Here is a 17,377-nt window from a genome sequence, read left to right as displayed (position 1 = left end):
CCAAATAACTGGGACTGATCCAAAGACTACACTGAGAAGTTCATGGCCCTGGTAGTGACAGGATTACATCATTAAAAAAAATGCATGGCTGCAGTTCCATCTAAAAACAGACTATTACATTACACCTACTCTTCACACATTCCTCCACACATCCAACAAGCTGCTGGCCATCCCAATCCAAACACAGACCTGTCCTCTACATGATGCAAACAAGAGCTAAGATAATAGGATGTAGTGGGAGTATTGAACTCCACAAAGGTGACACACTTGTGAAAACACTAGTGGCTTTGTAATTGTATTTGGTAGGCAGACAAGCAAACGCACACCAACACACTTACAATCACAGTAAGACTCTCTAAACGACATGGACAAACTGCTCATTGTGTGCTGACGCCCTCAAACCATTCTTTGGGGACACACAGCTTGCTGTCGCTGTGTCTCGTGGTGCTATCTCTGTGGCCAGCTCCTCTGCAGCTCCCGCCACTGCAAGGAAAGAGGATTAAGTTGCGCTTCACATCACAGCTAAGGCGTCTGCGAGCACGGACAGAGCAAAGAGAGGTGGGATAATACCATTTTAAGCACATAAATGATGCAATACATAAACATGTTGCAGTCCTAATGCCAGACTGTGAGAAACAGCGCTGGACGAAATCAAAGTACAACCGTCAACTTTGCTCTCACTCTCGCGCTTTTCTCTTTCACGTTGTTCACTCCGTTGATCAACTTGAGTTTTCCTCTGTGTGCTGATGTGTGTTGTTTTATAAGTAAATAAAGTTACTTTTTTAATTGATAAATAATTAATAGAAACTAAAAAAAAAAAAAAAAACATAAAAAGAAAATGCCTAAATACAATTAAGTTATTGATTCATTACGGATCTATATCAACTGTTGGAAGCGGCCATACCGCCTTTGCTCTGCCCGATCCCGATAGACCTTGGAAAGGCCTGGTTGGTACTTTCACGGGAGACTGTTTGGGAACACCGGGAAGCCTGTATGAATGTAGTGAGTGAGTGGTTGGTGGTGGTCGGAGGGGCCGATGGTGCAGACTGGTTGCTTTGCTTCTGAGTCTACCCCAGGGCAGCTGTGGCTACAATAGTCGCTTACCACCACCAAGCATGGAGTGAATGAATAATGCAATGTAAAGCCTCTTTGAGTGTCCAGAAAAGCGATAAAGCCAATGCGTTCTTCTTCTCCATCCATCCATCCATCCATCCATGCAAATCAACACAATATACAGCAAACTAGCACCAACAACCAAAAGTAGCGTGAAAAGAATATTAAGGCCAGGACAGCGTTGCAATGTGTGCAGCCTTAAACACTAGGCTAACGGCTGCACTATTATTGGTGTCTCAAGCTCAGATTAATAAAGAGACTTGAATTTGCTGGTTCTCCGTGTGTCTGGTTGGATTTCTCCCACATCAACCCAAAAAAACATGCACAGTAGGCTAACCTCAGGGCACAAGATCTGGAGATGGGTCACTAAGTGAAGCCCTGCTCCCTGAGGCAGTGGGTGAAGACAATGGACCATAAAGTACAAATAACATAAACATTCAAAAACTCATTGCTTGCTGAAATCAGCCCCAGTATACCGACAAATAATCTGACAATCTCACTCCAAGGAATACTTTATTCAAACACACTCCCATCTTTTGGTCTTTTTGATAATAGTAAATCACAGCACAAATGAAAGTGTGCAGAGAGGATGTCAATCAGATACCAGCACAACGCTATATCCCCTGCTCCTTGAGTAAACATTACATCAGAAACACGATCATCAGAACAAGAAAAACAACAGGCCTGTGTTGATTTACTGACATCAAACTTCCAGACGTGTCCCCCACGTCCATTAGACTGGAAAGGGACTGACTATATGGCGCTGTTTGATGTATCCAGGGGTCAACGAAATCAGGTTTCACTTTCCCTTGATCTCAAAGGAACCTGAAGCAGCACACTCGGGCAGTTGGGAGAGGAAAATAAAGCCAGCCACGCGAGGGCAGAACTCGTAGATCATGCCGTCGCGCAGAGTGTAAGCTGAGCGGACCGGGGGTGTGCTCGACTGCCGACCACACTTCAGAAGTCTCCCCGGGACACTTAAATTTATCTTAGCCGTGTGTGAATGTGAAAAGGGAAATGGCGTGCACGAATCTAGTATACAGTGATAATAAATAGTGAAAATAAATAAGCATATACGATTGAACCTCAATGTTGGCCTGTGAAAAATGTTGAGAGTTGCACGGCCTTGAATACAGTGGGAGAAATTAGATGGATGGATGAAAGCAATATACTGTCTGCATGTGCATTGATATAAATCCAAATCTATCATTAATTCATACAAACAAATGTGAACTTCTACACACACATTACTTGGAATTTAACTAAATTTATATTATTATACAATTTAGAAAAAATTGAGCAAATTAATATATTCTCTGACTACCTTCCTGGGAAACTTGTGTGTTAAATGTGGCTCAAAAGTGCTTTATGAAGAACGTCTTTGTGTAAAACAAAAAAACAACTAAACTGTCACCACTGGCAGTTATTTGGACACGGGGTGGTGGGAACTTGTTTGCTAGGTTGTAAATGTTTGTTGTGATAGTCTCTCAAGGGAAACCCCTCCACATTTCTTTTGGCCTCGAGTCTCGTGTAGCTGGAGACTAGGTCATTCAAAGGCGCAGTGTGACAGGGTCATCATTGTCATCATTGTCAGTGCCTTGCTTTTGGGGAGTGAGCCAACTTTTGACTGACGGCTTCGTATGGTTGCCATGTCCTGCTCCACTCACATAAACACCCTGAAGTCTAGAGTGAAAACATGTTGTGAAACCCCAAAAAGTAAAGTCAAAAAAAGGCTTCTAAGGCTGGCATCTCTGTCCAGGATCACAGGACCACCTTTGCTGTGGGGATTTTATTTTGTAAGAGCTGCTCTGCTGGTGAGAAACACATTGGATTTACATAGCAGTGTGCTACTTCAAACGAGGGGGCTGACATTTGAATGGGCCGATATCGGGACCCTCTGGTGGGGTTTTTTGTTGTGATGCACGGTGAGCCAAGGAAAGTGGGCACCGCACTGCCGGGATTTGTGTACAGACAGCTTGTCCTGTTTACTGGGCTCGCAGGTTACCATAGAAGCCCTAAAGCCCAGTGTGTGAGAGGATAGAGTCATAGGGATGGGAATGCTGTGTGAAGTTGGATAAGTCAGTAGGTGCACCATTGAGTGTTGTCCAAGTAGTGCTCATGAGTAATATATACTAATAATAGGGCACAGACACTTGGAGCAAGAGGTTTGGGACGCCCGATTGTAAGCCCTGGCACATCATTTGAACTCCCACTACTGACTAGACTGGCTGTTATGGATGAATGGCTCACGTGGGACTTTATTAGTGTTCACTGAAGAGTCTGATCAATTTTCTTTAAAAAGATTGAGATTCTAATTGAAAAAAAAATATATATATATATACATACAATACACAATGTACATACTGTATAAGGCAGCTTATTGTAAAGTAATCACGCCATCCTCAACAGGTTACCCAGATTCATGACACGCATCCAGACATGTCATGGAGATGTAACAAGGACAGTATCATGAGCAAAGGCCTCAAGTTTACTGCAGTTGACACCTGTGTGACGTGCTCTGGGATGAACTTGTGGAACACCATCGAGGGCATGGCGTGTGTCCTCTTGCAGTGTGAATGTAATCTATGCAAATACCTGGTCAGGGTCATATTATAGACTTCAACAGCTGATGTAACTCTGTACGGTATTGTATTCTTAGATCAGAATTCAGACTGATCCACTTCCGCCCCCACAAATCCAGTATTTCTTTTCCCTCTCACAGTTTTCCCTCTCCCGCTGCTCCTTGGGCGAGCAGACGAGCTGTGCTGCCTGGTGGTGGCGCTTGTCGGTCTATTTCCAGAGTTCATGGCAGCAGTGTGTCAGTCAGGTGGTGTGGTGGAGGGCAAAGGGGTTGGTGCGTGTGTCAGAGAGGCGCTCTCCAACATTCCCCGGGCGGCTGGCAGCAGGCCGGCCGACAGAGGGGGGTTCGCCTCTTTCTCACGACCTCTCAGGTTCCTGCGCTCATCTGGGAGCTATTCATTTCCTGCCAGAAAGCAGCCTTCCTCTGCAACTGCAAGAGGAGGGGGAGTGCAGGAATGGGAGGGAGAGAAGTTTGGCTTCAAAATGAGTCCAGAGCTTGGTACTGCAAGCTTTGGGCTTAAATCATAAAGCTCTTGCTTGTCTGGTCTGCAATCAAAGACAGCCCCAGTGACGAGCTGTAAGAGAGAGGTGCGGAGAGAGGCAGAAGAACAGCGAGGGAGTGAGGCAGAGAGCTCCATATGGTAACACTTAGGGAATCATGGAGGAAGCATAGGGGCTTTTTCTCTCTGTTCACTGGCAGTATGCACGCGGAGTGTGGGAAAAGTTAATGGATATGCATGGCAGCTAACCCCTTGGTCGTGTTGTGACATGTGTGCGGTCACTCCGGCAGTCGGCCACTGCACTGGGTAATTGGAGAAGCTCGTAAAGCTGTTCTCCATAGGGAAGAGCCTCAGAAAATGTTAACCGTGGGTGTGTGAGGAAAAATGGTATAAGTCGACTGAGAGGCTGAAGGCAGCTGGGTGTTGTCCGGGTCACAACACGTGCCTCCCAGACGACCGTGTCCAGCTGTGGCCTCAGAGCCTGAGGCAGGAAGCACCTCTGAACACAGCTGGAATGTGTGGGAACACTGTGCAGAAGTGAGGACATGATGGTGGCTGCTATCATCTCCTTTCATTGAACCCTCCCCCCATCCCGCTTCTGCTACCTCACCCAATGTGCCCTTTAGCCAGGCATGTCCTAACCCTGCACGCTTTGCTTGCACACATACAATAAGAAGGAGAGGTATGAAAGACATGAACACACACATGGCTTCAATCTAACAGGGATGCATGGTCCCTGTAAAAAGGTGTGATGGAAATTCAAAATGATGGCACTTATCCACACTTTGTGCCTCTTAGCGCACTGATAATTGCAAACACCTGCACCCCCTTCCCTGCACACGCCCCCCTTCAAAGCTGGGCCACACTCAGATCGCTGGAGGGGGCACACGCACCTGGGCAGAGTAGAGCGCTACCACATGGTTAAGAAGCAACATGTTTAACATGGCCTTCTGCTGTCACCCCCTGGCATCAGGATCTCCCAGAGCTCTGATTAAAGTCACGGCCAGAGGCTCCTCTCTGCACCACACTGTCAGTACAGAAATTAGTACGGTCTGGCGGAAGCCAGTCAGCAGCGGAAATACTCAATGATCTTTCAGAGGCTGAGCAGTTGACTGCCTGTTAATCTAAACTTAGGACTGTTACATCTGCATCCGGCAACAGCAGAACTGGCAAATAATGACTTGAAAAACACAAGTTTAAGTAATTTAAAAGCAAACCACTTTTTCTTCAGTGCTCCAAAATAAACAGAAGTTTGATAAAAAAGGACATCAATCTTAAAGGTTTAGTGAAGACAATATGAATTGAATGATATTGAATGACAATGAATAGAAATGATCCAACACTAACCAAATTAAACTAATTACAATTCATTTTAAACCACATATTTCCATCAAGCGACATGTTGTGGAAATTGAAAATGTAGTAATTAATCTCTCACACACACACACAGATTTTTTTCCCATGCTATCCCGGTTTGATGCTGACAATATTTTCAGACTCTTCCATACTTGCTTTAAGACAAGCCATAGTTGTAAAGGCAACAGTGGCAACTCCTTTTCAAATGTTATAGCCACTTATTATAGCCACTTATTACCAGTCACAATTTGATTTTGAGAGATAACGTCTATTTTTTAACAAAATTAGAGCCAGATTGTAACAATAGGCCGAATTTAAATAGCCAACCATGTTAATTTTTGGTTATTGTATAAAAACAGATCGAAGTATTACTGAACTAAACTGGCCAAAGCAACAAGTTAGATTAAAAAGTGACTTGTAAGAAAGTGACCTAACAGTTTGGATAGTCGAAGCGTGGTATCAATTTGCAGTTCGTATTTCAGCTGGAAGATGGCGCAAGTGACTTCTGTAAACCCACTGATTTGAGCGTCTTGAGCTCAGCCCAGTAATAAAGTCTATTCTACCCCGTGACTGGTTAATGATACTTTCTAATCTACTGCCTGTTGAACCTTTTAAGATCACTGAGTTAATAGTGCGTTTCTTTCTTTAGTAACCGACTGAACAGTTCAATGATTATTCATAACCAAACACACAGGCCGTTCCCGCTTTTACCGGAACATTTTCAGAGCTCAACAGGTTTTGCACAATCAATGCACAGGCAATGTTCTGTTTTATTATGTAGCAAAGTATGTGTGACTCTTGAAACGTATAGACCCGGTGTCTGCATAAAGCAATCAAGTTTTAAAGTTGACTCTTCCCTTGGCTTTGGACAAGAAGCAGAATGAAGCGCATGTTAGTAGGCTATTTTACTAATTTATTTGTCTTCCAAAACGAAGAACATCATAAGAGCATTGGACATCTTTGGCATCACACAGTAAAAAAAGACAATATATAAAAATGCAGTGAATGGACTTCCACATTACAAATCTCATTTCAATATGAACTTTACTCCCTTGTTAGCTGTACAAATATAGTGCATACTCTTCATTTACAAAACATATTGGAAAATGTCTAACATTAAACAAATAGAAATGTTAATTTTAGAGTCAGTGTCAACGTTTGCGCATTTCACCATGGTCTCCATACCGAGTCTGTGTTGCCTGATGGGACACCGGGAGACACCGCTGCGGGCACGGGCACGGGGGTGCTCACGTTGTTGGCATACACGGGAATAACCGGACCATTTGCAGCAAATGCTGCATTAGGGATGAGAAAGGCAAACTGTCCGTCTGTGGCAGGCACAATTTGGAAACCACCATAGACTTTCGTGGCTTCTGGCGGTAAGCTCGTGGGAGAGGGCGCTCCTTTGCACGGGTTGATGGGAAGCACCTGCGGAGACGAGCTGGGGATCTGCACCATTGACTGGCCAAAGGACGGGTGCGTGGGTCCGGCGGTGGGAGGAATTTGGTGCTGATGCTGGCTGGGGTAGTTGATGGCATTTATTTGGGTCATGCAGTTGGCAAGATGTCCGAGAAGCCGTGTCCTGACTTCAGTGTTGACGCCTTCACATGTGGACAAAAACCGAGTGACTTCGTTCATGCACTCGCTGAAGCCGGCGCGATATTTGCCTAGTACCGTTGGGTCGTTGTTCAGAGCAGCTGCAAAGAGACACATGTAAGTATGTTGTATATTTTCGGGGGTCATTCTAGGACACGGATGCAGGCGCATCACGAGACCGATGAGTCTCCAGGACTTACCGGTCATCTGAGCTCGCTGTAAGTTCCGCAGATGTTTCACCGTCATCTCCAGGATGTCAGCTTTCTCCAGCTTCGAGTGTCTGGAGCTCTGGGTGTAAGAAATGCGCCTGGTTAGCAACACGCTCACACTTTACGCCTGGATTTAAACCGTGTGTGTCTAAATCTCTTTCATTGACCGTCAGGAAAAACTTACATCTTTCTTAAGCGCATCCAAAATCAGGGTCTTCAACTGTCCCAAACTTTCGTTGATCCTGGCACGTCTCCGTTTTTCCATAATAGGTTTCGATGACTGTAAAAATAAGACCGGCACATTTTAACTTCGTGCGTAAAGGTGTTTGTTGTGAAGAAGTTTGGATAAAAATGTTTCCAAACCTGAAAATCAGAAATCAATCTACAACAAATGCCATGTACTGACCTTTCTGTGTTCCGATGCTGTTTTGGGCTTATCAGGGGTCGTATTCATGCTGGCAGGGGTAGCAGCTACCGGGGAAGAGGACGTTTTTTCCATCATATCGGCAGGCATCTTTGTAGAAAAATCCCAGCGAACAAGTTAAATTACGTTCCAGTGTTGTAGAAAATGGCTAAAACGGTGAATGTCAGCTCGGGGTGTTTACAATTTCCCGCTGACGAAACACTCCTGAGATAAATCACAAGTTAGATCCGTGTGCGCGCAGCGCTTGATGCTGAGGCAAGTGGAGAACACTCTGTGAGGTTCTCCGCGTGTGGCGTCTATTTATATCTCCCACTGCACGCGAACGGCTCGTGTGAAACTTCCCAAACTTTCTTTCCCACAGTAACTTTCCACCAATCAGGGCGAGGGACACGCGGCCCAAGGGAGGACGGCTCGTGGTCGGCGCCCTCCCATTGGTTGTTTGGTCACTGGAGCTCGCGGCCAATGGCGCACGGCCCGGGTTCAGGGCACAGCCGGGGAAACTGCCTTCAGTCTTCAATCATCGCAGCGTTTACATATTAACAGTGGAGCCGCTGACTGGGCACCGCCACAGCGTCAGGGCGAACAATCAACAAGTGGCCAATACGCGGCTACATTTGTTAGATCTCGTAAGATCTAATTGATTTGAAACATCAAGTCTATAACAACCCTTGTCAACACTGAACCATAGCTTACTCAGATGATTTGGTTTATAAAGGACACAAGTAGGCTGGGCCATCCACAAATGTCTACATACATTTGGAGATGTGACAATGGAGTGAAATCAGATCAAATTTGTTTGAAAAAGAAGTCCTTACTCCGGCCATAGAGCAAATAAGAACTCCCAGTGGCACTTGGTCTGTGGTGGGACTGTGGACATTTGATCGTGTGTTGGTGTTGTGAATGCGGAGCACGTGCCAGGATGTTTTATGAGCGCGGGGTGGCTGGGATGGAGGTTTGGCCCCCGGGCTGCTGTGGGGCCGCTGGACCGGGGGAGCGCGCGGATGGAGGGGAGGGAAGTGGCAGCGGCGGCGGTGGTTTACATTAGAGGGGAAGGTAAATAGCAGCTGCTGTTTTAAAAGCCTGGGAAAACCACGCCTACATGGAGAGCTGGATCCCTTATCGGAATGTGAGCCAGAGCAGAGATATTTCTGCCGGAGTGCGCGCTCATGAGCAGACCTCCTCAGATCACCGCACGAACAGTCATCAGCGCATTTTATGTCGCAATCTTCATTAAGTTGAACACACAAGTAGATATACAGACATCACCTAAAATATACGTTGCTTTATTAATTTCGCAGATTATTCCGTAGCATTAATACTCGCAAATCCCTTTAAATTAAAGTAAAATACGAAAACAAAGAGCTCATAAAACCCACAGAAACTACCAGACGAGCCCACGATACTTTTTCTCTGAGAACAGGACGCGCGTCTCGGCTCTGAGCTCACACACCTCCAGCTGCTGTATGAGACCGCGACACGTGGCGCGCAGGCGACCAGAGGAAGGCGCTCCTCTCGCCGGCTTGCTGCCTGGATCTGTGGGGCGTCACCAGCGGCTTCCCGCAAGATCGACAGCTTGATAGGCTACAGCTCCGCATCAGGACTCTCAGCGCAGGTTTTCCCTTGAATTGTAGCCTGTAGCCTAACAATAATGAGTGACTGCAATACAATATCATAAACCACAGCCGTTTCTTCCATATAGGCTATTTAACCCTCTCTTTAAATAAAATCAAATAAAATCTTTAAGGCTATTATAAAGTACCCTACATCTCACTCAAGTGAAAATGATATAGAAATTGACCAATAAATAAGGTGCTATACCATGATGTTATACAGATATATTTTATACATTAAACCACAATAAAACATAAGTAAAGATATTAGGGATGTCACATGACAACAGTTCTGGAAACTGGTTTGCTCCTTTGGCTGAATTATGAATGGGATATTTCTCCACAACTTTGTAAAAGGCAACACACACAACCCACACAGCTGTATCAGAGCGCACACCTCAAGCCTTGCCCCTGACCATAATGGCATTGACAGAGCCTCCAAACAAATGTATTGACGTGAAGCAGACAGTGTGTGGATTCTGAAACTCTCTTCGCTTCAATGACTTTCTCACGCTCATGTTGCACGAGGTCTGCGGCGCTGGAGTGAGTCACGAAGCCCTTGGTGCGCCAGTCCCTCCCTCCTCACCCGTGCTGGTCTTATCAGCCGCACCTGGCTGCCTCGGGTCCCTGGAGTGTAACCTGCTGCTGTGTGTCAACTCCTCTATCCCTGACATCTGTGGGAAATGGGCTGACTCACGCTGAACAAGGGCCTGTGTTGTAAAGCCTTTTGATCACATGATGAAAAGCAAAACACAACAATTGTTCAGACAGGAAAACAAACAGGTGCAAGATTTTAGACCTATATGTGTTACAACAGAGAAGTGTGTTTAACTTCTCTGTCATAAACTTTTAAGTCCCGTGCATTCCTTGATCTTATCCTTCAGTCGTTTATCACTTTATATGGGCCCCCGCCATACATGCTTGCGCTTTTATCTGCCTCTTCCTCTTTTCTCATCCCACCGCTCCCAGTCTTTCCCATGCTTCATATCTTTATTGAGCCCTCCTGACCATGGACCTCCACGGTGCAATAATGCAATTAGCCAAGGAGATTGTCTGGTTAAGTGTGTGAAAGTGTGAGGTAGTGCGCTCACAAAACAATCTTGTCACCGTTAATGTGTAAGCCATTGATGAACGCGCAGGCTGCCAATGGGCACTACACTGGTGCCATAAGGGTAATGAAGGCTAAGGCAGGGAGGTGGGGCAAGCAGAGGTTCAAATGCCAGCACATTTAGGCTTCATTACTGGTTGGCAGCAGGAGTGGGAAGTAAAGGAGGCAGACAAGCGGGCTTTAGGTGTGACAGGCTCCCACTGCCGAACTGAGGGTGGCACTGTGTTGATCTGTTCCGCTCTCCCAAGAGAGGCTGCTGCTATGCCATAGAGCTGCTGAGTGACTGGCTGATTTATATCCAGCTCTCTGATAGCAACAAGTTAGTGCTGAGTGGCTGGTGTCTTTGGAGGCACAATTTTCAAAACAACGTGACACATATATAGCACATATCATTCAGTTTTGACATTTGTTTAACCAGGAAAGTCCCACTGAGATTTCAGAATTAGGTTTATAGTTCCCCACTTACTACTTCTCAAGGGTGAATCAACTGCTGTAGCCGTAGCCTTAATGCACCATAATTCTGTACTGCCTACTTGAGGCCGTGCCCACTATCATTCACTTATCGCTGTTAAGTTGCACATAACAAGAGCAGCGGCTTGTGCAAACGCTCTGGCAACTTACAGAAATGAAGCTGAATGAAAGCACAAGCCAGTCGTTACCCATTTCGGAGCGTAAGAGGAGATGTTCATGTGTCAGTACACGCACATCATCCCAGGCTGGCATAAAATGTGTTATTAGTGGGAGTGGAGTAGGACCTGTGCTGAACTGCTGTTAGCGAGGCCAGCCAAGGCTCCGAGAGCAGGATCAAAGAAGGGACAAAGACAGAAAGAGAACTGGCAGATCCTCCAAGCACAGAGAATAGACAAGAGTTGATGATCATGCTGGTGGTGGTGGTGGTGGTAGTGGTGGGGGGGTTGGAGGCTCTCCAGATACCGCTGCACACATCGCTTACACCTCCCTGCACATGAACTGAGGTGCCTGGAGCAGCCTGGGAGCAAGGAAAACAATAAGTACAGTACGCTTGCTTTTACTCACAAAGCTATCTGCGAGCGCACACACAGAGATCAGCCCGGGTCACTGTACGCCTTGTAGACACATGCGCTAGGGTGGGTTTTGGTTGGCTCAAATACAGAACGAGATGTTTTAAGGCTTGTTTGCTGGTCTGTAGTGCCGAGGCTCCCCAGGCAGCACCAAACGCCTCGCTCCACTTCTGAGACCAACATGCCCGCACTTCCTTTAGGGGTCTCTCTCTCTCCCTCGGCCCGGCTTCTACCAATCCATCCTTTATTTCTCACTCCCTTTCCTTCCGACCCGCCTTCTCTTCTGCGATGGCTCCTGGAGCAGATCGGCGCAATTTTGCATGTGTGGGGGAGGCAGTGTATAGCGCCGAAAGCCAAAGGTCACGGTGAGTCAAAGCCAGCAGCGTTGGAGAGGAAGCGGGTGGGGAGAGGACCAGCGAGTTGGCCCGGGTCTCTCTGGTTAGTGCGCCTGAGGCTGCAGCGGACTGGGAATTACGGCTGCACCTCTTACTGGTAATGGAGGGGGTGGGAGATGCAAATACAGTTTAACCACTTTTTACTGGGCCTTCTGATTTGGGACACTGGTTTGTTTGCAGCAATAAACCAGAATGTATTTCAAATCATGAAAAGTAAAAGCAAGGATATCACAGCTTCAACTCTCGGTAGCCAACCCAAAATCTTCTGGAGTTGACTCCGCATGTTATCTATGCAATATCATGGTTTATATCTAGGAACTGCAACTTTACACTGTCTAGAAGATATATCAATGTGTTATTGGGTCCATAATTGCTGATAATTAAAAAATTACCATTGACTCTTTTCCACCGCTGGCTCAGTGCTGCTCGGAAAAGACCCAGACAACCACAGATGTGAATAACCTATAGAAGATGGAATTTGTAAGCACCATGCAAGTACTGGGTCCACATAACATATTGTATAGTGTGGGCAATCAGTCAGTGTCATTTGTTTACTCCCAGCAAACGATGGGACATTTGAATTACAGGTGCACAAAGTCTCTTCATTTCCCCGCAAGGAGGCCGTTGTTGACTGCAGATAAGAGAGACAGCTTTGAAGAGCGAGGCACATTTATACACACAAACAGCTTCCTAAACTGACAGCTTGATGCCATGAATCATTATCTTTAATAGGCCTAGTTTAGTGTAAACAAACACGAGCCGAGTATTGATGCAGATCCATGCAGTCACTGAACTCTCCATCACTGTACCAAGATAAAACGTGTCAAATGAGGAGTGATCCTCATATTTGCATAAAGGTGATGAGTTAAATGCTCAAGAAGGTATGGAGAGGTTAAATTGTGACTGATTATACAGTCGTGTTTGTCTCTACCACAGCGTTTTATTGGTGCGCTGAAATATAGTTTTGCTGTGATAAAGAAGCAAGTGAGGGATTTTTTTTGTTTTTTTAACTTGAGACTGAAGAAAATTCGGGTGTGTTCATGCCCATCACAAATGAGCACTGTTGGATATAATTGCATTTCTTGAAGTCGTAATGTCATTCAGGTTCACTCTCCTTGTCAGCTTTGCTTAAGTGTCTCAGAGCAAGACGTTTAACACACACTGCTGTGGAAAGCAGGTGTTGTGCGGCTGCCAGTGACCCCTGACCTCCCTGCAGGGATCGCAGCTCAAGGAGTTTCGCAGTGGAATCAATGAGCTCTTACTCTGTTATCACTCAGGAGTGATTAAAGCTAATGAGCTGAGTAATAATTCATCAGCTCGCCCAGCTCTTCCTGGTGCTAACCTGGCAGCAGGCCGGAGGTCTGCAGAGATGCCTCGAGAGGCCCCTTCCTTGTGCTACCTGGGCCAAGGCCAGCCTTATCAGACAATAGGCCTGAGGATTAACCTCCCTCAGAGCATTACAGGGGCAGGCATGTCTCCCTCCTCTACTGCACCTCCAGCCCTGTCTCCCCCTTGGCCCCCCATGCTCCACCTTTCCCGTGGGAGTTTGCACAGCCAGGATAACCTTGAGACCTCATCTGGTCTGCTGCCAGAAACATTAAAGAAATTCCCCTCCTGCCCTCCTTTTTTTGTCTCCATCTTCAACTCCCCTGTATATCCCCAGCCCACTCCCACCCGGACACCCCCGTAGGCCCCCTCCTGATCATAGGGACATAACTGGGTTTTTCAGCACTTCGTCTCCTCCTTACCTCATTTTTGCCTTTTTTCCTCCTCAGTTGTTGATTGTGACTAAGATTAGGCTTTTCTCTCTTCATCCCTCCCTCATTTCCTCCTTTCTGGTCTGCGACAGAATGAGGGTGGGGGCTAAAGTAAAGTGAAAGAACAGGCTGTTCACATGATCTCCTACGTAGCCCACTATTATCTGTAGATTGTCGAGCTGCCAATTTCAATTTAGCCTGCCCTGTTATCAGACCAAAAATAAACGCCTCATTTGAAAAGTGGAAATCAAACTGTCCCGACAAGAGAGTTGACTGACGTTGATTGCAAACTAACTGTTTTGGTGGCAGCCTGCACTTTGTGTGGCTTTTGTCTCTTGCACCCCCTCTTTGCCTCTCTCCCTCTCCCCTCTGTCGGCTTCACGGCTGTCATATTCCTTTAGTGCTGGAAAGGTCAAGTGCTGCTTGCTGCCTGTGAGATCTGAGGGAACTTGGAGATATTGGGCTGCCCCCCTCTGCCCCACTTTGTGACAACAATACTGTGCTGTGAGCTGCTCCCAGTGGCACCGGCCGGCAGCAGCGGTAGCAGGCCCTTTGCACAGGAATGTGTTTATCCTCTGAACCTCCTTTTATGTCCGCGCGTCTCCGAGTTGATGTGTTTTCACCACGCTCCACTCAGGGGGGCCCCACGCTCCAACAAGACACCAGTCTAACCATCAGCTCAACATGTTTATGTGATGGCCCAGTCAAATCATAGGAATCAAAGTGCCGGAGACACTGACTGAGTTCAAAGGTCAGGTAATGATTTACATTGTTGCTGCATGAGTTTGGAGAGCGGAAAGTTTTCCCCCAGCCATGGAGAGCAAAATCTTAAGGGTTTGTCTTGGCCCCATTAAAATTCTCTCTTTTTTAAGTCTTGCTCATTTCCCAACAATCAAACACACACACACACGCACACGCACACGCACACGCACACACATATGCATCAAATCCGATTGGTCTCAACCAGATCATAAAAAACGTAACAAGTGCGCAAATTAAATTACAGTTATTTCCAAAATGTATTTCACGTCTATGTTTGTCACAAAACATGCAAAAATAGGGAATTTAGTAGTAATACAATGCACCAGAGCAGTGGTCCAAGGTCCATCTTAAAAACCTCAGAGTTTACAAACAGATGGGCTGTGTAACACGTTCCCATGACATCACTGCTAATGGCAGCTTGCGGCGCTGCGAACCAAATCCTCTTGAAGGCCTTTTTTGTCTTTCTTTAGCTTTACTCACTCACACAGATATGACTTCACCACCAACGCATTCCAGGTTTCACCTTGCTGCCCCCATCCCACTAAAGCCCCAGTCTGTCGCTCACACCAACATCCTATCCATCCTTCTCACCTCCCCTTCTGACCACACCCAGAGCATCGGTTTTCAAGCAGAGCAGATGAGTGCTAAGAGCTTGTCTACTGCTTCCAATTGGTTTCGCTGTTGAGTTTCTATTCTCCACCCACTCAAGGCAGTTAGACCTGGGCTTTGGGGAAAGGCCATTGACATTTAAGTGGCTGGTTTGGAGTCAAGTGTGGAGTTCATTTCAAAGATTTAAAAGGGGCACTCCTCCTGACAAGTTCTCAAGAGCCTTAGTTTCTTCGCAGCAAGGCCAAACAATGGGTGATATCTGGTTCGCTATCGCTAAGCATCCAAACTTTAATGAGAGAACAGTTTCACCTGCTCTCTCTCCTCCAAGGGTCACCATGGTAAAGAGCAGTATCTGATGCTTCAGACCACTCCTCTAAAAATTCTAATATATACTTCATGGGTTTCCAAATATTTCAACCCCCAAAATATCAATCTGAAAATAGGAGAACCCTCACAGATATAATTAGCACTTGTGCTGGTTTCAAGGGTCAGAACACATACAATTTGGGAACCCCTGGCCTATTGGACAAAGCTGCAAAAGAGCCATGCCAGCCAGACACTGTTCCAGCATGAGTTTGAATCCCGACTTTGCTAAACCACCCTGTTCTTCTACCTTCATGAGCTTAACAGTCCTGTACAATAAAGCACAGGTCAAAAAAATCTATCATATCATATTTTCTAAAATCACAAAAATGAGAAGTATATAAGAGATTTCCAACACACCAGTTAAAAAAAACATGCCTGTTTAAATTCAGTGCTCCTTTAGGGCACCTAGATCATACAATACAAACAATACTTATAGCCAATCAGATGTTTCTGAAGATATAACACAACTTTATTTTAGTATACAAACCAACTCAAGATGCAGCTACTTGACTATTGTCTAAAAAACATTTTCCTGTATTGAACTACAGGGAGCCCCACAGTTGTTGCAGCAGTGATAAATAACTAGCAAAAATGACCACGAGCCTTTTCTCCCACCGCTCAGCAGAAAAACACATACACACAGAACAATCCCAGTTGCAAAGTATCTAGGGTATGTAAACAAAGACAAGCGAGAAAGTGGTAATATTATGCCAAGGTCTTGTTTCGAATTCTAAAATATTTCCGTAGACAGAGGCATTACCTGTCCTTGCTCTCTTCAGTCCAGTAAGAAGATAGTGCTTGTTGTTATGCAGCTATTCTGCCCATGGCACACAGAGCGAGGATCGCAGGAGGTGTGCGGTGTCCTGATCTTCTCTCATTCTCTCACGTTCTCCTCTGACACTGGTCTTTGGCATTTGCCTTTTCTTTTGCATATTTGCTGAAAGAAAAACATGAGCAATCAGTAATGCATCCTCCATACTTAATTTTTAATCTTGGTAAACTATTACTTTTAGTATGAAGACTTTCTTACACTTTTATTCAAGCTATCATCTTTGGGGTTCTAGGGTCAAGGGTTCAGGGAGTAGGGTTCAGGGAAAGGGCGTCATTTAGGAAAGCCTAGTGAATGTCCTAAAGCAAGGTGACTTAACAGGATTAAAAAGCGGCATATCAGATCTATTGGGGCTAACAACATCTGTCAAATCAACTACTTTAGCTGGACCGATCGCCATCCTGCCAGCCTTTATCTAAAAATCTGCGCTTTTGTTGCACACAGATCAAGCAACATGAAAGTGTTTGCCTTTGGCACAGTAAGCCATAGATGTGTGGTCACCTCAGGGCAAGTGTGAACAAGGCAAAGGTGAGGGACAATCTTTGACCTGTTGAATTCTTTGGGCTTATTTTATTCAGCAGCATGCTTAAGGCTTTTTCCCACAAGTTGCAGCCGCACGCACTTTTCAAGCAGGTGCCTTCAGTGGAACAAGTCACGCTTGGCAGGAAGTAAAAGAAGTCAAACAGGATTTACTTTTTGACTGGTCTAGTAAAAAGGGCAGGGGAAATATTCCTGAAACCAATTCAGGAAATCTCAAGGGATTTCTGTATAAAGCAAGGGTTTCTGTGAACTAACCACAAATGATACCGTCCTTCATCTGTGCAATGGGCAAACACTGCAAATGTAAAAACTGTCATCAGCGAGTCCCCCCTTGTGTTGCAGTACGTCAGCTGTTTCTCAGCACCTAAAGCAACGCAAGGTATACTGAACTGATGAAACAAAACTGCCAAAAGTGAATGGGCTTAAGAGTATAATGTAGGCTATAATAATAAAATGGTCACATTTATATAGCACCTTTCTACCTGCTTTAGGCACTCAAAGCGCTTTACATCAAGGAACCAGTGACCCAGTCACACTCTCATTCATACCAGTGTACGCAGACAAGCAACAAGCAATGACTACT

The 17,377-nt window shown here is 45.7% G+C and overlaps 1 protein-coding gene across 1 annotated transcript; it reads right to left on the bottom strand.

Annotated features, from left to right (window-relative positions):
• Positions 1 to 6,478: 6,478 nt before the first annotated feature.
• On the bottom strand, positions 6,479 to 8,072 carry her6 (hairy-related 6). Its single transcript, XM_079574445.1, has 4 exons — positions 7,761 to 8,072; positions 7,539 to 7,634; positions 7,346 to 7,433; positions 6,479 to 7,246 (listed from the first exon to the last, which is right to left on the bottom strand). The coding sequence occupies exons 1-4, from the start codon at positions 7,866 to 7,868 to the stop codon at positions 6,717 to 6,719; spliced, it is 822 nt and encodes a 273-aa protein (XP_079430571.1). The 5' UTR covers positions 7,869 to 8,072; the 3' UTR covers positions 6,479 to 6,716.
• Between the last annotated feature and the right edge of the window lie 9,305 nt (positions 8,073 to 17,377).

Source organism: Gobius niger (genome assembly GCF_951799975.1).
Source record: "Gobius niger genome assembly, chromosome: 17".
Classification (NCBI taxonomy): Eukaryota; Metazoa; Chordata; class Actinopteri; order Gobiiformes; family Gobiidae; genus Gobius; species Gobius niger.
This window is presented reverse-complemented; position numbering and strand designations above follow the sequence as displayed.

Excerpts from the sequence above, each read along its gene's own strand:
- her6 (XM_079574445.1), bottom strand. The coding sequence starts at position 7,868 with ATGCCTGCCGATATGATGGAAAAAACGTCCTCTTCCCCGGTAGCTGCT. Across the intron at positions 7,635-7,760 it reads CAGCATCGGAACACAGAAAG|TCATCGAAACCTATTATGGA; the intron begins GTCAGTACATGG and ends TTATTTTTACAG. Across the intron at positions 7,434-7,538 it reads TGGATGCGCTTAAGAAAGAT|AGCTCCAGACACTCGAAGCT; the intron begins GTAAGTTTTTCC and ends TCTTACACCCAG.